The sequence below is a fragment of the Camelina sativa genome, chromosome 2 (genome assembly GCF_000633955.1).
Source record: "Camelina sativa cultivar DH55 chromosome 2, Cs, whole genome shotgun sequence".
Taxonomy (NCBI): Eukaryota; Viridiplantae; Streptophyta; class Magnoliopsida; order Brassicales; family Brassicaceae; genus Camelina; species Camelina sativa.
Genome location: NC_025686.1, coordinates 1758356 through 1782707, shown reverse-complemented (window position 1 = coordinate 1782707; position 24352 = coordinate 1758356). Strand labels below are relative to the sequence as shown.

The 24352-nt window shown below is 36.0% G+C and overlaps 6 protein-coding genes, 1 long non-coding RNA gene and 1 other non-coding gene across 11 annotated transcripts in view; 2 read left to right on the top strand and 6 right to left on the bottom strand.

Annotated features, from left to right (window-relative positions):
* The window catches only part of LOC104713235, a 2241-nt gene extending 1344 nt beyond the window's left edge, over positions 1-897 (top strand). Inside the window, exons 2-5 of one of the 2 annotated variants that reach the window (XR_755822.2) lie at positions 69-149; positions 231-313; positions 423-504; positions 697-897. This is a non-coding gene — a transcript (uncharacterized LOC104713235). Of the gene's footprint in view, positions 1-6; positions 150-230; positions 314-422; positions 505-696 lie in introns of those variants that run through there. The other variant, XR_755819.1, reaches the window with a different exon arrangement.
* On the bottom strand, positions 1226-3603 carry LOC104714320 (probable disease resistance protein At1g15890). Its single transcript, XM_019229575.1, has one exon. The coding sequence runs from the start codon at positions 3521-3523 to the stop codon at positions 1226-1228; it is 2298 nt and encodes a 765-aa protein (XP_019085120.1). The 5' UTR covers positions 3524-3603.
* Positions 5282-7065, bottom strand: LOC104714311 (probable serine/threonine-protein kinase At1g01540). The gene has a single exon (XM_010431628.2). The coding sequence runs from the start codon at positions 6986-6988 to the stop codon at positions 5468-5470; it is 1521 nt and encodes a 506-aa protein (XP_010429930.1). The 5' UTR covers positions 6989-7065; the 3' UTR covers positions 5282-5467.
* On the top strand, positions 7323-9346 carry LOC104714292 (V-type proton ATPase subunit F). Its single transcript, XM_010431604.2, has 5 exons — positions 7323-7419; positions 7555-7629; positions 8183-8264; positions 8518-8600; positions 9029-9346. The coding sequence occupies exons 2-5, from the start codon at positions 7567-7569 to the stop codon at positions 9185-9187; spliced, it is 387 nt and encodes a 128-aa protein (XP_010429906.1). The 5' UTR covers positions 7323-7419; positions 7555-7566; the 3' UTR covers positions 9188-9346.
* On the bottom strand, positions 9273-10946 carry LOC104714301 (tryptophan synthase alpha chain). The gene is made up of 8 exons (XM_010431616.2): positions 10810-10946; positions 10568-10714; positions 10429-10494; positions 10219-10327; positions 10031-10107; positions 9849-9926; positions 9615-9752; positions 9273-9533 (listed from the first exon to the last, which is right to left on the bottom strand). The coding sequence occupies exons 1-8, from the start codon at positions 10882-10884 to the stop codon at positions 9396-9398; spliced, it is 828 nt and encodes a 275-aa protein (XP_010429918.1). The 5' UTR covers positions 10885-10946; the 3' UTR covers positions 9273-9395.
* Positions 11111-14467, bottom strand: LOC104714282 (MLO-like protein 1). Its single transcript, XM_010431593.2, has 12 exons — positions 14147-14467; positions 13473-13726; positions 13268-13384; positions 13114-13174; positions 12904-13001; positions 12736-12810; positions 12498-12636; positions 12346-12386; positions 12032-12241; positions 11885-11952; positions 11741-11801; positions 11111-11643 (listed from the first exon to the last, which is right to left on the bottom strand). Exons 1-12 carry the CDS (start codon positions 14325-14327, stop codon positions 11347-11349), a joined length of 1602 nt encoding a protein of 533 aa, XP_010429895.1. The 5' UTR covers positions 14328-14467; the 3' UTR covers positions 11111-11346.
* On the bottom strand, positions 16058-18090 carry LOC104714273. Of its 3 annotated transcripts, none has more exons than XR_755815.2 (4): positions 17744-18090; positions 16796-17217; positions 16541-16689; positions 16058-16451 (listed from the first exon to the last, which is right to left on the bottom strand). It is a non-coding gene; the product is annotated as an uncharacterized LOC104714273 (long non-coding RNA). The 3 variants fall into 3 exon arrangements; XR_755816.2 differs by having other exon boundaries at positions 17123-17217; XR_755811.2 differs by lacking the exon at positions 16796-17217.
* LOC109126276 overlaps positions 23629-24352 on the bottom strand; it is a 3625-nt gene continuing 2901 nt past the window's right edge. The window contains exon 5 of the mRNA XM_019229572.1: positions 23629-23664. Coding sequence (XP_019085117.1) covers positions 23629-23664 — 36 coding nt within the window. The remainder of the gene's footprint in view (positions 23665-24352) is intronic.

The window sequence follows — 24352 nt, the reverse complement described above, 5'->3', positions numbered from 1 at the left end:
ACAACAAAACTAAATACTAATAATAGGCCATGACCAGATTTTACTTGTGTTGTGATAATCTCATATAGTGTTTTTGGGTGAGAAGCAACATGATATCCTGAGTTTGTCACAGAATCTCATCAACAGATGTTGTCATCCCTTATTGGAAGGTACAAAGCTAGCTATTTGATTAGTACTTGACGCTGTTTTATGTCTCAAGCTTTTACCAAAGGTTTTATCTTGTGTCATAGTAAAGCACATGAATCAATGATGTACAGTTACCAACATGGCTTCCAGGCTTTGCTTACCGAGTCACAATTCAAGAAAACTGCTGGTACGTACTTACAAGCTCACTTTATATATTATCTAACACTAAGGGATTGACATAGAACATACTATTCTATAATCTCTCGAATCTGATAATCCTCTGTTTCTTTGTGTAGAGTGGGCACTTTTGGTATGGAGAGAAAAGACAAATTGTTCAACCCTCTTTGTCCAAGATTTCTCTAGCTCCAAGAATCTAAGGTACATTCTTATTGCCTTATAAATGGCATGAAATCAAGCTCCCTCCTTTAACTGTTTTATTTATTTATTTCATTGTGTGTGATTCTCTAGGCACAGTTAGATATATGTATGCTTAATGTGTGCTCTGGTTTAAAGCAATTATTGTAGGATGCACAAAGACTAACTACGAAAATCTATGATTATCGTGTTTAGGGGCTTTTACACACACTTCTCTGCTCATTGCTGAAAGGATGTATATTCTACAGGAGGACCTTTTGAAAGTTTTGAAGATATTTACGAGCAAAAGAAAAGGCTTTGAAGATTATAGATAAAAATTGTGGATAATATTTTTACTTAAGAAACATTTAGACGTTTTTGTGTAAAATTTATACGTTTGATTAATAGAAATTTAATATGGTCTACTATGGTTTCTACTTTCAAAGTTTTCGTTGACTACTAATTCTTTTTATATTTACTAAATAATAGTCAGAAAATTTAACAATAAAGAACTGAAATCACCACAATACGTCGGTTTATATAACCGACGTAAGCATTAACGTCAATGAATAATCGACGTTAATATTTATTAAACCGACGGTAAATTTCTGACGTTAAACATAGCGTCACTTGCTAAACTGATGCAAAAAAATTTAACGTCGAAGCTTGTTAAGTCGGTTTGAAAACCGACGTTATATTATTCAAGTCAGTCATTAACCGACGCTAAACATTAAAAAAACCGACGTTAAAAGCTTTTTTTTTTGTAGTGCAACTCGAATGTTTGAACAATGGAGAGGTGCTTGAAGCCTTGAGAACTTGTGCACATTGGTGAAAGCCCCGCAGTACTTTCTTTGCTTTTACAATCTATCTTTATCTCAAAGATTTTGGATTCCAGAATTATAAAGCGGTGAAGATCACCTAGAGCCACCGTGTTTAATGTTACAACATGAGCTGACATGTTGTTGAGACATAAACCTCGGATAGTACTCGCCAATTCCTTCACTTCTTGTATACTTTCTAAAATCCTAGCATCATCTATGGTTACTGTTGAAATCCTCAAGTGCTTCAAGAGTTGTAGCTCTTCTATTAATCTGTCGTCAACACAAACACGAGAATATAACAGTTTTAACACTTGAAGATTTGGTAAAATTTTTGATACCCCAACAAGACTTTGAAGTTCATTAGTATACTCAAGATTCAGGTTGATTAGTTTCGTCAACTCCTTGAGACCAACTGGTAACCATTTTATCATCGTGGATGATAAGTTGAGATATTGTAACGAACCCAAGTTAGAGATTTCTTCCGGTAAACAAGAAAGACTCCCATTTCCCGAAAGATCCAAGACCACAAGTGCTGGCATAAACCGAAAGAATTCACCTGAAATATTCACCAACTTGTTTTTCTGAAGTAATAAGGTTGAAAGATTAGGGCAGTTGAAGTTGTTGCAAGATATCTCCACAATCTTATTACTTACTAAAGACATCCGTCTCATAACTTTCCAGTTGATGTCATTCGGTACATGGCCTAACTGGACACCGGTTTTAACACAGAGTGTTTCTTTCTGTTTCCCAAAGTCAGACGCTATCCAAAGAGCCATCTCACGTATCACATCATGCATTTTCACATTGTTTGAGAAATCACCATGCATCAATAAATGTGCACGAAGTAACGTACCAATTATATCATGACCTTGGTAGTAGTTAGCAGCTACATCTTCATCTCCATTTCCATCTATGAATCCTTCGCATATCCAATATTCTATCAGTTTCTCCTTCTCAATTTGAAAATCTTCCGGGAACAAAGAACAGTATAGGAAGCATGATTTGACTTTCTCATCCTTCAAACTATCATAACTGAACTTCAAAACGGAAAAAAGATTTACTTCAATCCCTGGAAAGCGGAGGCTAGACGAATTCAACACATGAATGTCATGTTCCCATTCTTGTATAGTCTCTTTACATGCCATGGCTTTGCCAATGACATTAAGAGCAAGTGGCAAGCGACAACATTTCTGAACAACTTTTCTAGCAAGTGCGGTAATTTCCTGATGGCTCTTTAACAAGGTTTGATCTCCAACTATCTTTTGGAACAAATCCCAAGCATCATCTGGAGACAAACACTTAACTTCCATCGTCTCATCAACCTCCATATCTTTGCAAACTTCTATAGAGCGAGTGGTGAGAAGTATCTTGGATCCATTTTCTTCAGTTGGAGGTGGAACTCCTATTTTGTTTAAATCTACTTTGCTCCATAGATCATCCAATAACAGCACAAACTTCTTTCTGTTAAGATTATTGTATATGTCAGCGGCTCTCTCCTTTTCGGTTTTTTGTTTACATTCCTTGTCAAGACCTAGTCTTACCAATATCTGCTCCTGGATGACTTCGTTTTGCAAATCTTTGGAGACCACAACCCATATCACAATATCAAATCCACTCATCACTTGAAGGAACTTATTGTTAATACGAGTCAAGAGAGTGGTTTTGCCTACTCCCCCCATACCATAAAGACCCAAACTTCTGTGTCCATCGCTCATGAGGTGGTTCCATGTGCTTTCGACAATAGTATCCAAACCAACAGTGGTTTGGATATGCTTCTCCTCCACCTTAGGTGCATGACCTTTCGCTGCCACCACTTCAAAAACTCCTTTCGATAGAAGTCCTTGAACTTCGTTCAGTTTCTTGGATAACTTTTTACCATAATCACAGCCTGATATGAGATTTTTAGAACAGTATCCGCAGAGACACAATCTTCTAGTTTGAGCTGATCTAGCCTCAAGCAGATCATTGACTTGAGACCCAAGAGTTTCTACCCTTGAAAACCATCCTTGGACTTGAGCAAGCCGTTGCAAACCTTTGTCTTCCTCTAAGACAACTCTTCTTAACAGATCATCTCGTTTTGCCTCGAGTTCTTGCATAGTGTTCTCCAGAGCCTCGAGGTTTCCTTCCATCATGAGAATGTAATTTTGATCACCAAATAAGCAGCCACAAGCATGATTCAACACTTGATCGCAGGATATCTCAAACGCTAAACAGTTTCCCATCTTGCTCAAACTTTCTAGAAAAGCAACCGTACGTTGTTTACTGCCAAGGAGACGCAAGAAAAAGAATATCCAAAAGAAGAAACTGGATAGGGAAAGAGAAGAGGAATGCACATAAAGTCAATGTCTACATGAAAGAAAATGTCAGACGACATACGTATATAGTTTATTGAAAGTGGCAGCTTCCAGGAAAGTCAATGTTTCGTTCAAATGTCACTTTCATATTATTTCTTCAAGTTTAAGCACGAAGTCTAGATAGAGCTGGCTGAAATAAATAAGGAAATTGACATAACCATAAACGTTAGACATCTCTCTCTCTTCGAAGACTTTTACCTTCACTAAATAAATCTATATATACATTTTTAGAGACATTTAACAAATAAATCTTAAAGTTGGAATATATTTATAAACATGTCATTGAAATTAAATAATTAATTTAATAAACAAATTAATTCTATCTATATTCGATTTTTTATATAGAAATTAAGTGTTTTAAAAGGTAACAAACATAATTACAAATGTATATAAATTTTATTTCCTTATTTTATAAGGAAATGAATGAAGAGTTTCACCCAAGTATTGTTCTTACTTGATAAAAATTTGAAAAATTGATTTGATAAAAAGTGACTTTTAGCCTCACATACTATATTTTACTTTCACGGTTTCATATGATGAGTTTTTGCGGATTAAAAATCTTTGAACATGTTGCGTGATCCGCCTAGCATGACGGGTCTGGACTATAGAACCAACACTAAAACTAGTACTCCATCCGTTTCAAAATATAGAATGTTTTAAATAAACCACGCAGATTAAGAAGTCTTTACTTTTAACAAGTTCAACCAATCAGAAACAATACTACATAATATAAAATACTAAACTAATCTAAAAGTTGCATAGAAACTTGAAAACATCTTATATTATGAAACAAAAAACTTGTCTAAACATCTTATATTTTGAAACGGAAGAAGTAGTTTATTTCATATACTATAGATTTGTAGTCATAGTTTGGAAAATTAACTTATAAATTATTTAGTATATGAACTACAAAATATTACACATACTACAACACATTCTTAATATTCCAAAAAAGAAAAATTGTATACACATAAAAATATACACTAACATACCATATAGGCATATATATATATATATGTTTAATTGTAGAATACAAAACTAAATGTTTTTAAATTTTATATTCTATCTAATAACAAACTTAATGTAATTAGGTTCTATACTGTACAAAAACGTAAGAAGAAAAAAAAACATTCTAAACAAAATTATAAATTAATTAGATAAAACTTAATTAATTAAGAATTTGAAAACTAAATAAATTAAAAATCATTATTTAAAATACAATAATTTATAATTTAGTCCCGCGGTGTAAGAAAGTATAACATAAACCGTTAAGACATTTTAATCCAACAAAACTAACATATGTCAGAAAATCATGAGACTCACTCTATTTTGTGTTTGTAAACACAAATCAGAAGATAAAATAAAGGGAATAAATCTCACCAAAAGCAATTAAAAAAAATGAGAAAATTTATTATACAGTAGATCATTTTCAATCCAAAATTTTATGTGAACTAAAATAATATACACAGAAAAAAAAGATCTTACATAGACATTTTTTCACACCATAAGCAAATTTAAACGTCAAATTAAAAAGTATTTATGAAAATAATTAATAATATTTATGAAATTCACTCTCTATATTTCTTTTTATACACAAACTTAAAAAATAAATAAAAACCCTTAACATCCAATAACACAACACACTATTTAACTCTTTAGGCTATATTACAATAGACTGAATCTAAAGAAAAGAAAAAAAAAACCATATATATATATATATATTTTTTTTTTTGCAAGCCACATTTAATTATTGCAAAATTCCAAAAAATCTACACACATAACACACAAAACTTCTAAAAATAGTTAACAAAATTACTGATTCTCATTCTCCTTCTCCAAAGCTAATTGGTCATTGTTGATCAGAACAGAATTACCACTCTCATCCGCTGATTCATTCACATCTGTCTTCCTCCGTGGTGACTTTCCCGGTTCTATTCCTCCTCCTCCTCCTCCTCCTCCAGAGTTTCTCCGATCATCTCTAGTAGTGACTAAATCCTCAGCTTCAAGCATGTGAATGATATGACCCATCTTTGGTCTCTTCTGAGCATTAGGATCAACACATCTCAAAGCTACCAAAAGAGTACGTTTTAATGACCTTAACGACGGTTTCTCAACCATCCTCGGATCCAAAACACCTTCCGCATCTCGATTCGTCACCATTCTCTTCAACCATTCCACAAGATTCACTTCTCCCGGAGCCCTGCTATAATCCACAGGACTCCTCCCCGAAATGATCTCCATAACCAAAACACCAAAGCTATAAATATCGCTTCTCTCATTCAACATCCCTGTACTCGCGTATTCAGGAGCCACATACCCAAACGTACCCATCACACGAGTAGTCACATAGCTCATCTCTGAACCCAAAAGCTTAGCTAACCCAAAGTCTGAAACTTTCGAGTTCCATTGCTTGTCAAGCAAGATATTACTTGATTTGATATCACGATGAACAACCTTAGGCTCAAGAACTTCGTGTAAATACATCAACCCTTTAGCTGTTCCAAGAACAATGTTCATTCTAATCTCCCAAGTAAGAGGACTCTTAAACCCCAAACCACCACCATGAAGCCACTGTTCTAAATTCCCATTATCAACATATTCGTAAACTAACATCCTATGAGCACCTTCAACGCAATAACCAAGCAACCTCACCAGATTCTTGTGCCTCACTCTTCCAATAGCTTCAACTTCGACTTTGAACTCTCTCTCAGCTTGTCCTTTGTTGTTGAGCAGATTCTTAATAGCCACCATTGACTTGTCCTCAAGAACACCTCTATACACAATCCCATACCCTCCTTGTCCGATCACATTCTCGTCAGCGAATCCATTAGTAGAAACCTCAAGCTCCCTCAACGTATACCAATGTCCCCAACCTAAATGAGAAACCTCAGGACCCGCCGACATAATAATTAAACCCTGATCACCCGACCCGGAACCCGACCCGGAACCAGTCCAACCACCTCGTTCCGGATACGAAATCCGATGATCTTTCCCAATTTCTATGTGAATTTTGGTATCGTCTTCTCTCTGTTTAGTCTCCGGAGTTGGGTCGGGTTGAACCGGAGGTCGAGACGGGTCAACCTGAATCTCCTTGGAAACAACGGGAACAATCGTGTGGTGATGAGACTTAGAAGAAGAAGAAGAAGGGTCGAGAGATGACTTGTTCTTGTTCTTGTTGTTGCTTCGTCTGTAAACGAACCAGAGAGAGATGAGAACGAGTAAAAGAACGATCGCGGCACCAACGCAAACGCCGAGAACGACCCATAAACGCAAATTGAAAATAGAAGTGTGTCTCGAGAGCTGATTGTTGTTGAGAGAGTGAGAATCCGCCATTTGCAGCAGCTCCACTGACTCACTCTTCTTCTTCTTCTTCTAGATTTTTTTTGCTTTTGTTCTGCTTCACATATAAAAATATCACAGGAGGTTTTTTTTCTGAAGTAGAGACAAAAGAGAGGTAAGAGAAAAGACAGAACTACCCTTGAAGAGGCAAAAGCTGGCTTTGATGGGACTTGCACTCATTTCATTATTAATTATTATTTACAGTTTTGCCACTTTTACTGTTAAATTGTTAAAGAGCAATCATTAAAGGAGGGTTAGTATTGTGATTAAGGGGATAAGTTAGGGGTAATCTAGTCAATTGAATCGTGTTCTGACTTCGAGTTTTATTTTTTTGCGCGTGGTCGTTTTTGGTAGTGATTACAAATCTATCTATCTATCTATCGGATCAAATCGAAAAAAACGAGAAGAACAGAGAAGAAAAAGAGGTAATGAGTGAAATCTAGGAGCTTTTTCTCCATCTGTAATCTAAGATCAGGAATTGTATTAGGGTTTGTACTCAATTGTATTCGATGGATTGATTGATTTTGTTTCTGGGTTTTTGTGTGTTTGCGTGTGTGTAGTTGAATCAAAATATGGCTGGGAGAGCTCCGATCCCTGCTCGCAACTCTGCCCTCATCGCAATGATCGCCGATGAGGTAAACTCGTTGCTAAAAATCTCATCTTTTTATATCTTGATGGCGGAATTTGAGGTTCCGATTTTGATATGGATCTTCTGTATTTAGTTTTGAATCTGTGAGATTCGATCTGAACTAAATTAATGCATTTCACAGACTTTGGATTTGTTTGTGAAATTTGTAATCTTTTTGGTGGTAGTGGTCACGCCCTAGATTAGCTTTTTCGTTAGTTTGTTGTATATCTCTTGATTTCGGATCAGACCAGATCTGCCAGATGATCTCATCTGCTATCACTGAATGTTGAAATCCACCTAATGCACGAATCAGGAAACTTAAGGAGTAGAAATCATCTTTAAATTCTTTGTAGAAACTGCATTATCATTGAAATAACAAGGGATTTAGGTTTTCTGTGTTAGTTTCAACTGTTCTGACATTGGAATTTTTTCAATTGTAGCTTGCAAGTTGGCATTTTGTTTTTTCTCAATCAGTGGCAGAATTGTTTGGAACTATCTGTTGGTAATGACCATTTTGTTAATTTCAAACCTCTCTTACTTGGCTAAAATTTTGTGTACAGGACACCATAGTTGGATTTTTGATGGCTGGAGTTGGTAATGTTGACATAAGGAGGAAGACAAATTACCTCATCGTGGATTCAAGTATGTTTTTTGATCTTTAGGAAAGATATTGTTTTCAGTCATTAATCAAGTTATGTCACTTGTCTCAAAGTGTTATGTGTCCCTTTGATAAAATCGAGTTAGTGAATGTTTTGCATCAAATCAATTTTTTTCTGTGGTCTTGTTAGGAGATAACTTTCCTAACTTCTATTTCTGTAGAATTGTATCAAATTACCCTCTAGTCTTCTACATTTAAGTGATTTTTCCTTTATTTCGCTTTTTTCTTGTCTTTTAGAGACAACTGTGAGACAAATTGAGGATGCTTTCAAGGAATTCTCAGCAAGGGATGATATCGCTATCATTCTTTTAAGCCAATATGTAAGTGTTTTCCTCCAAGTTCAGTATACTTGTTACTCATCTTTACTGCTGTGTGTGCTGCTTTATTTTAGTCTTTATCAAAGAGTTCATGACTTTTACTCCTCCACTTTATTGAGCCCCTTATCATTACTGCCATTAATGACTATATTCTTTGCTTGCATGCACATTTTAATCATGGATCAAGGTCACCATTAAGTAGGGTAGTTTTGCTATCTTTTTCCCAGTAATTAGTATAGTATATCATTGGATCCAAATGTGTGAAGAAGCATAAGATGAGGTCACTTAGCAACAGCCCTTAGAGACATATCATTTATGAGCTTGAAACAACATGGGGCTCTATTCCTATCTTCTATAGCTATACTAATTTAAAGTCTGTTTTTTTTTTTCTACTGTGTCAAAAACATAATGAGAAAATTTCATACTTGTAGATTGCCAATATGATCCGGTTCTTGGTGGATAGCTACAACAAGCCAGTTCCTGCAATCTTGGAGATCCCTTCCAAGGACCATCCCTATGATCCTGCTCATGATTCAGTTCTTTCCCGTGTCAAGTACCTCTTCTCTGCAGAATCCGTGTCACAGCGTTAAACATATGCGTTCTGCAAGCTTGTTGAGCCTTATATCATTTGTTTGTTTTTGATATTCTTGTATTTCTCCTTCGGAACCCGAAAACTTTACAATAATGTAAAACTCTTGATTTTTATTTGGAGATGGATGTTATAATATTAAGAAGCACTGGTGGCTTCATCTGGTTCTTTGCATTGAATAAAGAGAAGAATCATTGTGTATTCGAAAATCAAGAAACCAGAGCAGACTTTAAAGATTTAGTGAAGACTTCTAGCTCCTTAAGTCCTTGCTCAGGTGATTCAGACTCGCCTAAGATCTTAACCATCGCGCTACCAACAATGACTCCGTCTGCTCCCCATTCAGCTACCTGTAATGTTAAAACAAATCACGTCAGGCTAGCAAATCCTGTTACCGAGATATTGGTAATCCAGTGTATGTGCAGCCTAACCTGTTTCACATGCTCAGGTTTGGATATGCCAAATCCAACCGCGACCGGTTTGCTTGTTGCCTCTTTGATTTGTTGTAGAAGAGATTGAACTTGTTCGTTAACAGACTCTCTTGTACCAGTAACTCCTACTGAACTTACCTGAAAAGACCTCAATGATAACATTCACACGCATAAGAACACAAACTTACCCGCATCATGTACTGATCTAAAGAATCGTGAAACTCTGATACTTACGAGATAGATAAATCCTTCAGATGCTTCAACAATGGCTTTCATTCGTTCTTTCGGGGTTGTGGGTGTTGTGAGCAGTACCTTCAGGACAACATAGTATAACATGGTAAATAGAAGAAAACAGTTTGCTAACAAAAAATATGATCTCTTTTAATTATACTAACAGCTAGAGGAAAATATCATACTAGTTCAATCTGCTGCTTCCGAGCTTCAATCCGCAGAGTCTCAGTCTCCTCGAGTGGAACATCAGGAACAAGAAGGCCTACAAAGAGTCAAAATGTTATGTAACAAACAGTTGCCAGTAACCACAAATAAATGGTGAAACAACATAAGCATTTTTACTTGGGAGAAAACTTGAAACAATGTAATGTACCATGAACTCCAGCATCTTTTATAATAGTCATATAGTTCTCGATTCCCCGCCGCAGGATTGGATTGTAATACGTAAACAATGCAATTGGACAAGATAACTGAGGTATAACCTGATAAATTTGGAATATAAAAAAGAGTCTCTTTCTTAAGAAAACTGAAAACCACAAAGGCTACGAGAGACAAGTAAACAAAAAGCAAAACCAAGACACACCTCTTTAAGCATAGTGATAATGGAGTTAAAGTTGGTTCCTTTAAGTAACGAACGTCTCGCAGCAGCCTAAACCAAAGAACGAGAAGGTTTAAATATTTCAGAATAAGATTGAAATTTTTGCTGCTTTTGTATATCGAACCTGGATTGCAGGACCATCAGCTAATGGATCAGAGTATGGAACACCTAGTTCGATAATGTCCGAGCCACACAAATCAAGCACTTTAAGAGCTTTTGCGGTAGTAGAAAGATCTGGATCACCAGCTGTGATATATGGAATCAGAGCCACCTGTAAATAAAAGTATCGAAAAGACCCCAAATCAGAGTTTGGGAAAGGAATCAAAAATTGAAACTTTGGGGATTTTTTGAAGAGAAGTTTCATACTTTGCCTTGTGTCTTCAACCTAGCGAAAGTCTCAGATAGACCAACCGTGGTGGGACGGTTCTTGAGAGAATCCATTGTGCTGAGCTTTCGAAGAAGAAGATGAAAGTAGAGTGGCTTTGACTCTCTTTTGCAGAACTAGAATCAAAACGTCAACACAATTCCGGTTTAATCATTCGAACCGAACAAAAATAAACCGATTTGAAAATCAAAAACTGAAGATCCGGTTTAACACAAAGTATTTCCAACACTGTAGATTAAAAACAAATTCCAACTGAATAAAATTAGGTTTTCCATTGGTATCTAAAATTCATAATCGAAATACCAAGTAATTGAACCGGAACTGAACCAACATCTAGAATGAGCACATCCCTAACTACGATGTTCCAAATAATACAATAATTATACTAATATATACAATCAGATTCAATTCCCAATTCTAATCCCAATAGAGTAACTTTGTAACAAACCATAAAAAATAATGTCACTATAACTTGTGTAAAACAACAATGCCGGCCCTTGATGCTATATCTCTGCTGCTCAATTGTTATGATCAGGTGTAATCTCGTTGTTTGCGTCCCCTGCTGCGTTGTTTCTTAATCTGCTGAGCTGAATCCCTGCAAAACCTGCACCTGCACCAGGAGCAGGACCAGAAACAGAACCAGAACCAGAACCAGCACCAGGAGCAGGACCAGAACCAGAACCAGAATCAGGACCAGCCTGGGAGCCTCCTTCGGTTCCATTACTAGCTCTCTTTTGCTTTACTTTCTGTGCCCAACCAACAAGACCAACCTGCACATTCTCCTCAAATATAGCTTTCTTGAAGCTACTTCCCATCTGTTGTAACATAAGAAGACGGTCGGTCACTTCTTCAGAAATTTTAAAAACTAGACCAAAAGATTCTGAAGCTTTATAGTTGAAACTAGTTTTTCACCTGTGAGACAATGGCATAAAGTGGCAGTGTACTGTAACTGCAAAGCACTTGAATGAAGACCCTAAATAAAAGAAGAAATATATTGGTATACAAACGAGATATATTAACTGAAACATATCAACAATGTATGAAACTTTTGCTTACCCGATGACCAATCTTGGAACAATGTATCTCACTTGTCCCATAATGCACGAGTCGAAGCCGTATGTAACCTAGAATATATACTTATTAGTCTTAACCATTATAGGTGAATCTTGGAGTTTTGTTTTTTTCTTAAAGAACCTGACTTACCCAAATCCAAAAGAAAAACGCAATCTCGAAAGCATTTTGGAAAAGGATAAAATGGATCAAGTAGAGAACAACTTGAGGTTTGCTGAACCAGAAATGCTCATCAGAGGGTTTCACCACTAAGTCTCCTTCAATAGCTACATGTTTCTCTGCAACTTCGTGAGCTAACTGCGAAATCACATGCTCCAACTTTGTTCCCACAGCAAGAAGCAGCTTTGATTTTTTCAAAAATACAGGGACAAAACAATAAGTTTAACTGAAAGAAGAGTTCAGCACAGTCTGAGAAAACGAAATGAGGAAATAAACAATTGACTCACAATAAAGGGAATGAATGCTATCCAGAAATATGTGTGCCATCCTGCAAGTTACAGAAGTGTAGCTTCAATATAAAAGGACTCCAACTTATATTTGAAAAAAGCTTTTAATTAGATCAAAACTAGAGATAAGAAAATGAATTTATGAAGCATACCATTAACATTGAGCAGCAAGAAGATGACGACGAAGATCCAAAGATACCAACTAATACCAACAACTTGTTTGAAATCATCCTCCAGAGCACGCATCATATACTTGTGGAAATTAAGCTTGGGATTTCCCTTACAATGTGTCTGCAAAACAACCAAATAGATGAGAGTCTCTAACTGACCAAAGCAACTTATTTCCATTACCAATAATTCAACCTTTGAAAAATGATCAAAATTTTTTACCGTAATGAAACCAAGACGTAAAGTCACATAATCTGATTTCGTCACAGATCCATAGAATTGCTTGAGAAAGGATTGCTGTTATGTAAACAACATGATCTCAACATTGGGTGGTTACAAAAGGATACATAACAGAAATAAAACAAGCAATGTAATTTGAAAACACCATACCGTCCAGCCGAGAATGATTGAGTCTTTACCAATACCAAGAAAATGCTCTTTAATAAAAGCATGGTTCTGTACATGGGTGACCCTTCTTTTCCTAAGAGCTGCAAAAGGCACAGCAAATAATCAAACAAGATTCTACTAGCATCTTCATGATTTTTTTGTATATACATATTCTGATTAAAACGAATAACTTGTGCAATGTAGTAGTAGTACCTGTTTCAGGGTCAAATTTCTCGTCTGCAATCATATCCTCCCATTTCTTCCATTGGTGGATCTGCATTAACAATGATAACATGAATAAATAAATCATGGTGCATTAACTGACAAATGAATGTAAGAAACTTCTATGTGGTTAATTAAGGCTCACCCTGGTGCTTCCAAAAACAACTGTGAGAACACAGAACGTCACATGGGATATGGCGAGGACGAAGATGAAAATATGCAGATGGTGCAATGCCTCAAGCGAAAGCAATGGTACTTTTTGCTGAAGTAAGTAGTGATATAATCAAGAATTAGCAAGAGAAACACCTTAAAAAGATTATAATGAGTCCCTAAAAGTATTTTGAATTTACCTTTTCGCTACAATAACCAGCTGCCGCAGCAGCATGTTCAGCAAGGAGACGCCTCGTGGTTCCAACAATAGGTAAAAAGCTCTGAAAATGTTCTTTTGCAGTAACGTTCTTATGTTCACTTTCCTCGGCTTCTGCTCTTGAATCTAGAGAACATGGAAGCATATGCATAAGCACATCTTCTTTCACACAGAATTTGGAAATGAGTCCTTGGAACACCGTCAGTAACAGCGATATGAACCCCAACAACATCAGCTCTGCAATTCCCCAAAACCATTTATCAAAGAGCCAAAAATAAATTCACCAAAGCAATAAAAGTAGTAAAGCTTATAGCTTTTAATACTCAAAGTTCCTTAATAATTTGATACAATCACATCTCACTATTAACAACATCAAAGCTGCATATAATTTGCATCAAAGCAACACAAAAAGTAATTAAAGAGTCAAACTTTAAAGACTCAACCTGCTTACAAAATCTGACATAGCCACCACACTAGGCTTACAAATCAATTTGCAGTTTTGTGAACGTTAATCAAAAGGTTAAAACACTGTTTAATGATAACACAGGAAACAAAATTGAAGAACAATTGCTGCAAAAGGAACCAGAAGTAACGCAAAAGATCCGTGGAACCCACTCACAAAACAAAAAAAAAAAAGGGTTTTTTTTTGTTGTGTACCTTCTTTAACCTTTTGAAGAGCTTCGTAAAGGGGTTTTTGCTTCTTCTTCTTAAGAACAGTACCGAAATGGTGAAGCAAACGCTCCACAGCAAGTGAAATCGCGACGATGACGGTACAAACTCCAGCGACGACCCACGTCGGAGTGAATTCAAGCGACATCCCTTCTCCTCCGTGACCCATTTTCTCTCTGAGATTCCCAAACAAGAATAAAGGAAGAGAATTTATAAAAACAAATCGGATTAAGGAAAGAGTTTTGGGTCGAGCAAGGAAGATGAGAAGGTGAATGAATGAATGAGTGGGACAGATTTTTTTTGGACCTTTTTTATTTAATACAGTGATTAGTTGTTTTGTCAAACACTAAAAAGGTAATAAGATTAATTATGGATTATGTTACATAAACTATTTAGGTTTATTTATAACCATTTAAAGAAATTTTGTTAATTATTATACTAAAAGAAATAAACAATGCGGCAAATTAGGAAACGCGTTTTTCCACTTTTCAGTTTCCATATTTTTCGTTTCGTTTTCTATTGCCGTGTGAAATTAAATAAAAATTTAAAAGCATTCACAACATGACTAATAAATACACAAACTCATCATAATCATTAACATTAAATGATGTAATCAAAGTTACATTACATAACATTCGAATATTCTCCTTCTTTTTTTTTGTTTATGTTTTTTAGTTTCGTCACTTTATATATATTCTCTCCAGTTCACATTTCCTAATTTTTTCATTTTGTCTCAGTTTTTTAAAGGAATGTTAAGAAAATTATACAGAACTTTAGATTCCCTTCCACTCACAAGAGAGAAGCGATCGCTGTCAATTACAATTACAAGTAATTACAATGTAATTGTACTTTTTACTTTTTAAATGTAATTGTACTTTTTACATGTGTCAACAGTCGAGTCATCTTTTGTCGGATAGTCCTACTCCTACATGGCCTGGACACTAATACCCGTTACCCGTATTCGACCCATTACTCAGCTCGTACCCGTCCCAAAAAAGGTACCCGCAGCTTTAGGGTCGAGTAAAGGTATTATATTTATATTACCCGTGAGTAAGGGACGAGTATAGGGTATTAGTTTAGTTTTCAATACCCGTCCCGTTACTCGGCCATTTACCCGTTTTGCTACCCGACCTGTAAATACCCATTAATATTTTGTATTATTATTATTATTATTTATTATTAATTTATAGAGTTAGAGTTAAAACCTAAGTTCAACTTAGCCTAACTGAATTAATATATTATTCTTATTTTCAAAATTCGTAATTTTATAATTTTGGAACTATATATTGCATAAATTTATAACATTTTTTTATCGTGTACTCGTTTTCCGGATAATAATAAAGGGTCGGGACGAGTAAAAGGTCAACTATTTTTTACCGGGTACCTGTTTCTCCGGGTACCCGTTATTAAAGTGTCGAGTATGAATAAATTTTTTCTGTTACCCGTTAGGATCGGGACGAGTAAAAGGTCGGAGAAAATTCAAGGCTACCCGTCCCGTGCCCAGCACTAACTCCTACCCGTTGTCTTGTAATATAAAAATACCAATTTTATATTACTACATACATACTAACTTTGAAAACGAGGAAAAGATCAAAGATCTTTGTGATGCTGCTCTCTAGTTTCAAGTCACCCACATATCTGTTGAATCCTTAACAACAGTTTAGCAACTGTGTCGGTTGACTTGAAATACAACTTTGCCCTGCGAGTTGCTACATTGCTAATTCCAAAAATTGGGTCTGGCGAGGCACACACCTAACACATGTACAAATAGTTAATGAATAGATTGATAACAATACGTGTGTAAAAGTACAATTACATTAAACCGCACTCGTTTGGTTCGGTTAAGTCCGGTTTGTTGGACCTTACTTTACTTGGTAATTATAAAATTTTCAAACGAAATGGATTACAAAGCTTCACAGCTTATAAACTTAAAGGATTACAAATTCAAAGAATCTTGTAAAGTACAAACAAATTCAAAGAATCTTGTAAAGTGTGTAAACACACCATGTCTACAATAGAAGGAACTTTTCAAAGGACAAAGATTACAAAGCTGAAAACTAAAAAAATCTCACCACCAAGTGAAAGCAAGCAGATTAAGTCTCTCTTTCTTTTTGCTGCAGAATCAACTTAAAAGCTCATATCCTAAGGTTGTGACTCTTTTTATCTCTTTGCTTTAGTTTCCCTTTGTTGTTGTTGTTGTTGAGACTGAGAACTGAACTTCTCATTCAATGCTTCTCTGCAACTCAGTAGATTCCTGAGCCTGCTCCATATCCGTGAGAGGCTAGCAGTTGTCCTGATAAATGGAGTTAGTTTTTTTTGGGATCCTGAAGACTGAAAAGGTGAAACTTTAAGAACCAAGCTCTTTGGGGTTTAGCAGGTTACCTGAGATAAGAACACTCTGATTCTGTCAATTCAAAATGCAAGAAGTTAATGGCTCTCATGTCAATTTACAACACCCTAAACGTGTGTATCTTCACCCTCGCTAAAGGATCTGTAATTTACACCAGCTTCCTGTACACTTCCCTCATTACCTAAAACCAAATTTTCAAAACAATGAAGGGGTTAAATTCACTCAGGTGCAGAAATAAAGTCTTCATCTTTAAACACAGGACACTGTGAAGAGAGATTAACCAATACCTATTCAAAAGGGTTTACAAGTTTACCAAAATTTCAGAAACTTTAGAGTCTTCAAAAACCAAAAAGTAAATGGACCCAACAGTAAACCACAGTCTGATTCTGAGACAAGTACGCTCAGGTCATCTTTTTCAACTAGAACATTGGAAAACTTCTTGGATCATTCAAAGACCTCATGGAATGTGATTCTAGAAAGTAAATCATTTGATTCTTCTGAGCTTTAAAGCTCTTACATTTATCTAACGCAATTGATCCACACCACATAAACAACCATCCAGTAAAATTGCCAAAACTTTCTAGAAACGGTGAACATCAAATCTATCTGTAAACCTTAACAGTAAACATGTCTCTTCAACCTCCCTCTTGTGTCTTTGATCCAAACCAGCTTTCTATTCGTTCACCTCATTCCCTACAAGGCTAAAACCCTATTCCCAGCCAAACGAATGAAATTGATTCAGACAGGTGCAGAAAATTTCAGACTAGAGATGTTAACCAGCACTAAAAGTCTTGATCTTTTTGGTACACATAAACACAGGACATTGCTAAGAGATTGACTAAAAGTAAAACCAATTCAAGGGGTTGACACTTGACATTCCCAATTTACCTCTAATCATTTTTTAACTCTAAACACTTGATGTTTAAGTTACTAAGGATTGACTAAAAGTAAAACCAATTCAAGGGGTTAATATCTTGCCAATATACCTCTAGTCATTTTTTTTAACTCTAAACACTTGTGTCCCTGATCCAGACCAGTTTTCTAGTTCATTTTCCACATGAACACATTCCTTAAAACTCTATTCACATCCAATGAATGAAATTGACTCAGACAGGTGCAGAAAATTTATGAAAAGAGAAAATTGAATCTTTAAAGTCTTGATAATGTTTGTAAACACAACAGAGGACATTGCTAAGAGATTGACTAAAACCAATTCAAGGGGTCGAGAGGCCTACCAGAATTGCAGAAACTCATAGCCTTCAGAACCTGAAAAGGAAATGGACACAATAGAGAAGCATTGGGGAAAATTCAACCAAAATTACAAGCTTGAAACTCCCAATAGCTAAGTAGAATAGAGGATACAAGTTGATAAGATGAAAAAAAAAAAACCAATGCACCAACAGATCTGTCTAGGGTTTCATCATCAGAAAATTGAGGGAAAAAAAAAATTTGGACCATTTCTCGATTTGTGCGTGTCATCCTTGCGCAGGGGCCATGCTAATCTTCTCTGTATCGTTCCAATTTTATCGGATGTCCCCGAAGGGACAATCATATACTCGTCTCTAACCTTATTTAAACACAGCTCTTTCTCTTCAGCTGAGCGATGTGGGATTTTTGATATAGTTAACAGCTTTAATGGGCCTTTTCTGATTCTTTTAGGCCCATCAACTTTTGTTTTCTGAGGTGCACGATCCGTCGGATGACGTACACGTAGCAATATCAACGGAGAAGAATAGAACTCAAATTTTGGCTGTGACTTGGCGAAATTAACAGTTTCATACCTTTATCAGAAACGTTAACAGTAGTGTGTAAATGCAAATAACTGGATCCAAAATCATGTCAAGAATAACCTCTACTAAGTACCACACGCACTGACCCTCTAACCACAAAGTGGAGGCTGCGTCTGCTATTGCGGATACGTTTGGTGATGTAGGTTCAGAAAAACTTGAGAAGCAAGAAGATTGAATCGAGATGGGGACAACATTGGTGTATTGGGAGAATGATATTGCTGCCGAATAACTTGACAAAACTCACTCTAAAAGAATATTATTCCTGCCCGTTCAACAGAGTCAAGCTCCTAGTTTACTTAAATAACAGATGAGACAAGTAGCCCCTCAGGTCATCTTTTACAACTAGAACATCATCTTCGATGAGTCAAAGACCTTAGGGAATGTGATTCTACAAAGTAATCGTTTGATTCTTCTTAACTTAAAGCTGTAACATTTATCTAAGGACAATAGATCCACGTCACATAAAGAACCATCCAGTAAAATTGCCAAAACATTTAAAAACAGTGAACATCAGTTGTCTCTGAAACTTGTTTCTACACCCTCCCTCTTGTTTCTTTTGATCCAAACCAGCTTTCTATGCATTTTCCACATTCCCTAAAACCCTAGAGTCCTAGACCATATTCATTCAGACAAGTGCAAACAATTTCAGACTGAAGATTCAAAATTGTCTTTATAACACCTAACCGACATTATAGTTGGCTTAGAGATTGGCCAAAACCAATTTGAGGGTTGATAGAATTTCGAAAACTCAAGAGTCTCCAAACCTGAAAAGGTGACCAAATAGAGTCTTTTGCTGCAAGCCTGTAGGATAAACTAGAAGAGCATAAGAGTTTTAAAGGGGAACACACACATTAACGAACATCAAAGCCTGCAACAAGAGAGATCTATCGAGGGTTTCATCATGACAAATTTAGAGGAAAAAAAAAATTTGGACCATTTCTCGATTTGTGCGTGTCATCCTTGCGCAGGGGCCATGCTAATCTTCTCTGTATCGTTCCAATTTTATCGGATGTCCCCGAAGGGACAATCATATACTCGTCTCTAACCTTATTTAAACACAGCTTTTGTGTCCTGTTCAAAGCGATGTGGGAGTTTTGATTCAGTTAACAGCTTAAATGGGCAATTTTCTTATTCTATTTAGGGCCCATTAAGATAAGTAAGGACCACTTTCTGATATAGTTCGTAGAGAGATAAGTAAAACGACGACGTTGGTTTTGTAACGTTAGCTTTAAATTGTTAATGAGCATTGGTTTAAGTTACACTTCTGGGTTGAACTTTGAAGTTTGAAAAAAAAACAAAAGACTTTGGGATGTTGCTAAGTGTTTACTAATATCTGATTTGGCGAGAGAACTTATGGGTGTAATCTAAAAATTAAACACTCAGCGTTTAGATTTACAGTTTTATCAGAAAAAATCGAAACGTTTGCAAGAAATGTCTCCAAAATCATGTCAAGAATTAAATTAAACTCTACTAAGACTGCTCATTTGGGCCTCTACTAAGTACCACACGTCCACACGACCACACACACTGACCCTCTAACTACCAAGTGGAGGCTGCGTCTGCGATTGCGGATGCGTTTGGAAATGTAGGTGCAGAAAAACTTGAGAAGCAAGAAGATTGAGATCGAGATGGGGACATTGGTGTATTGGGAGAAGGATATTTCTGCTGAATAACTTGAGAATACTCGGTCTAAAACAATATTATTCCTGCCCGTCAAATCAGATGATCCGACAGGGGGAAAATGGCTATTTAATTCCCCAAGTATTTGCAATTAACACTTTTATTCTCCAACTTACACATGAACACATTAATTCCCCAATTCGTATTTGACTTAACAGTTTTAGACCAGAAAATAGTCCACGTTAATTAATTAACAGAGTCGTTAAGAAGTGGTTGAAACGTAATGAACCCAGAAAAAACCACAAAAAACTTTCTCCGAAGTTGAAACTTATGGGTTTGTAGGCTATTTACATAAATTGAGACCAAGATAGATTTCCTGACAATTCGACAACAACTCGAAGCCATGAAGAACACAAAGAACAAAAATCTTTTTCCAGAAACGTTATGAATGTAAGACTTATCTCATAATAAGATTTTGGTATATGAAAAAAAAAATGGAACAAACTGTGAACCGTACATGAAGTCTTACAAAAACACATAATCCAAGTCTAAAACAGAAACTGCATGGACTAGAGAGAGAACCCAAATCTTCCTTGTGATGATCCACCTTGTGAAGCTCTTACTTGAGAAGAGCCTCCTTGTGATGATCCAGCTTGAGAATATTCTTCTTGAGAAGCTCCAACATGAGATGAACCTCCCTAGAATCAAACATATCATTAGACCACCAAACAATTAAAAAAAATCATCAATAATTTACAAACTACTTAAATATATAAACAACCTGCTCTTTTCTTGGACGACCTCTTGGCCGTTTTGATGGAGGAGGTGCAGCTGGATTAGGACACCTAGTCTTATTATGTCCTTTTTTTCTACATTTTGAACATGTTCCAATACGACCATGGCAAGTTAACCTGTACTTATTAGATGAAGACTCATGAGGAGACTTTCTCCTAGCCCGATCATGTGGTCGTCCTCTATTAAATCTAGCTGGTGGTGGTAGAACAGGCAACCGACCTAACCGTCGCCACAGATTTATGCCTTGGACTGGTTTTATTCCTTTCTCATACAATAAACGCCATCTTGAAGTCAAGTAGTAATCCGAGACATAATCATTAAGATTTAACTTTGTGGTTGTGATGACACATATTGCATGCATACAAAGTATTCCATTCAATTGCCAATAGCCACAACCACAAGTTTTTTTTCCATATCAACACAACAAACATCAACTCCATACTCAATCTCATGCAAGTTTCCTGTGGTCATGTACCTTTTGCAATCCTTAGATTTTTGCCTATTTAGTTCAATCTCTTTATCTGCTCTTGGTGTGAACCTCTTCTTCCACCTTTTAGTTATAATTGTCCTCTTTACATTCCTCTCCATACATTTCCTCCTTACTTCTGTTAAAATATCAAGTAATGGCTTCCTTCTTGATTCCCTCACATTCCTATTGAAAGACTCTGACAGGTTGTTGAGATTATCATTGCAACAAGATCCAAGTTTGAAGAAAGCCCGAGACCATGTTGTTGGTGCAGTGCGTTGTAGTGAGTCATAAGCACCTTGGTTGTACCTCTTTAGTATTTCTAAATTAGTAGCAAAAGATGCCGCTGTATAACTCCTTGGTATTTTCTAAAACATACGCTCAAGCTCAATATCTTTGTTTGTTTTCTTCCGGTTTTCCAAAATGTGTCTAGCACAAAATCTATGTTCAGCTTTGGGAATCTCATCATGAACTGCATTTAGCAAACCCTGTCACCACATGTAAACCTTATAAAAAAATATTACAAGTTATCATCAATCTTATAAGTAACAACTTAACAGAAATTTTACATGATGTTTATCTGAAATGATGGTAATGTCAGCTCCATCTTCAAGTGTCAAATACTTTTTTAGATGTTTCACAAACCACACCCAATTATCTATATCCTCCACCTCTACCACAGCCCAAGCAATTGGAAATATTCTATTATCACCATCTCTACCAATTGCAGCTAACATTTGACCTTTGATATTCCATTTCATAAATGCAGCATCTAATCCAATAATAGGTCTACATGACTGCTTCCAAGATGTTTTCAATGCTTCAAAACATACATAGAGACGGTAAAATCTTTGCAAGCTACCAGGAACTGGCCCAGGAACCGTCACAATCTCCATAGTTGAACCATCATTAGAGGTACGTATCTCTTCTTGATAATCCCATATTCTAGCAAAATGGGATTCATGGCTGGCCCTTCTTTTAAGTTTCAACAGCTTCTTAGCTCTCCTACACTGATGCACACTATCTATCATATTATACTCTCTTTTGATTTCATCTACCATCTCCTGAGATTTAATCTTAGGGTTCACTCGCAGCCTTTCCTCATACAGTTGTGAAATGGTTCCACTTTTTAACAACTTTGTGTAACCAGATCTTACACAAACATGCTCATTCTGATAGAGAATTATCATAAGATTGTTTTTCCTCTTCTCAAAAGAACAATACACTTTCCATGGACACTTATCTTTGATGTGTTGTGTGCACTTTGCCCCAAGCCTGTTAGATGATGACTTATACATTCTGATATCGTATTGAGTTTTTAGAGAATACCTGAGGAGTGCATACTTGAATTCATATGCATTGTTGAATGTCTTATACAATGCTAAATAATCATCAGGTCGATCTTCATGAGTGAATGGTCTCTCAGCTTCCTCTTCGTCATCATCAGATAATGGATCCAGAATCTTCTCGTCGTCCCAAATGTCATCCCCACTATCATCAGAATCATTACCATTTGTTGCATCTTCACATGCATCAGACCTAAAATGGTCTTCTAAGTTGTTGCAGATTACAACATCGACGAGCTCATCATCTTTTTCCTCTTCATTTCCAGCAAAACATAGATCCACCTCTGTATATCCTCGGCTGTCTTCGACGATAACTGGACAATCATCTTTGTCAACACTTGAATAATGAGATTCTACTATATCGTCTTCAACTTCGGCCTCTACTCTCTCTTCTACAACGTCGGCTTCAACTCTCTTCCCTGCAACTTCGGCTACGATTTGGGCTTGTGGTTCTCTTCGAATTTGAAGTTTACGCCTTTTTGTAGTCATGATTTTCTCTTTAAGATATATGAAATCGATCTCAATCTCTCTTATCTCAGTTCTTTAATCGCTTAAGAACCCTAGGTTTATGAGTTCATTAGGTTTTTGTCGACTTCTTAACGTCTCCGTTAATTAATTAACGTTGATTGTTTTCTTGTCTAATATTGTTAAATCAAATATAAATTAAGGGATTAATGTGTTCACGTATAAGTTGGGGAATAAAAGTGTCAATTACAAATACTTGGGGAATAAAATGGTCATTTTCCCATCCGACAGGTGAATATAACCTGATATTTTATTGGATAATGATGATGATATTGGACGGCAACGTTTACTACAATTTTGTTTCTTGTGCGACAAGTTTTCATTCAGTGACTTGTATTCATTCTACTCTTCTGCATTTGAATACAGTAGTTCTCGACTCTTGACTAAATAATTTTTTTTTTCTTTTAGTAAAAGATTGACTAAACAATATATCCAACGTTTCATAATCTTTAAGAAACTACACAAAATTGAGAATTCTAAAAAGCGAATCTTTAAGACTAGAGTGAACTTTTAGTCATCAGTGAAAAACATTGAAAATTAACTAGGAGTTGGATAATGAAGGTTTAGAAGAGAACTCTTCATTGTTCCACCACACTTGAGAATAGATCTTTTGACTAAACAGTCATCACCAACAATTCAATTACAGTTACTAAAAATTAACCCAAGAGAGTTTAATTTAGTGAAAAAGAAAAAAAAAAGAACTTGAAAACCATAGAAAAAATCGTTTCACAAAGGCTGCTACTAATCTTGACCTTGTTCATAGGATGGTCTAGTGTTAAATCCTTGAGACTGCCTTGGCTGTTGCGTTGAGGCACACGTTGAACACTAAAAGAAAGTCAAGCTTCTCGTTTACTTAAATTAACAGAGTTAACCACAGTCGGAGACAAGTAGACTCAGGTCATCTTTTTCAACTAGAACATCATCTTCATCTTCGATGATTCAAATACCTTACGGAATAGGATTTTACATAAGTAATCATTTGATTCTTCTTAGATTAAATCTGTAACATATATCTAAGGACAATTGATCCACACTACATACTACAAGAAAACACGCATTTTGCGACTACACTATTAGTCACTTAATAGTCGCCAAATCAAGATTTACGACTAATTAGCGACTATTTCATACAGTCGTTAATCGATAGTCGCTATTTGTTGTAGTCGTAAATTTAGTCGCAATTTTGCGACTAATAGGCGACTATATACATGTTGTCACATAGTAGTCATCATTTAGTCGTAAACTTTTGTGACTCCATTGCGACTAAGTTACGACTATATTCATAGTAGTCATCATGTAGTC

Excerpts from the sequence above, each read along its gene's own strand:
- LOC104714311 (XM_010431628.2), bottom strand. The coding sequence starts at position 6,988 with ATGGCGGATTCTCACTCTCTCAACAACAATCAGCTCTCGAGACACACT.
- LOC104714292 (XM_010431604.2), top strand. The coding sequence starts at position 7,567 with ATGGCTGGGAGAGCTCCGATCCCTGCTCGCAACTCTGCCCTCATCGCA. Across the intron at positions 7,630-8,182 it reads TCGCAATGATCGCCGATGAG|GACACCATAGTTGGATTTTT; the intron begins GTAAACTCGTTG and ends TTTTGTGTACAG. Across the intron at positions 8,265-8,517 it reads TTACCTCATCGTGGATTCAA|AGACAACTGTGAGACAAATT; the intron begins GTATGTTTTTTG and ends CTTGTCTTTTAG.
- LOC104714301 (XM_010431616.2), bottom strand. The coding sequence starts at position 10,884 with ATGGATTCTCTCAAGAACCGTCCCACCACGGTTGGTCTATCTGAGACT. Across the intron at positions 10,328-10,428 it reads TTATCACTATGCTTAAAGAG|GTTATACCTCAGTTATCTTG; the intron begins GTGTGTCTTGGT and ends CAAATTTATCAG. Across the intron at positions 10,108-10,218 it reads AAAAGATGCTGGAGTTCATG|GCCTTCTTGTTCCTGATGTT; the intron begins GTACATTACATT and ends GACTCTTTGTAG.
- LOC104714320 (XM_019229575.1), bottom strand. The coding sequence starts at position 3,523 with ATGGGAAACTGTTTAGCGTTTGAGATATCCTGCGATCAAGTGTTGAAT.
- LOC104714282 (XM_010431593.2), bottom strand. The coding sequence starts at position 14,327 with ATGGGTCACGGAGGAGAAGGGATGTCGCTTGAATTCACTCCGACGTGG. Across the intron at positions 12,387-12,497 it reads CTTGCTGCTCAATGTTAATG|GATGGCACACATATTTCTGG; the intron begins GTATGCTTCATA and ends TGTAACTTGCAG. Across the intron at positions 11,644-11,740 it reads TTTATGCCATTGTCTCACAG|ATGGGAAGTAGCTTCAAGAA; the intron begins GTGAAAAACTAG and ends ATGTTACAACAG.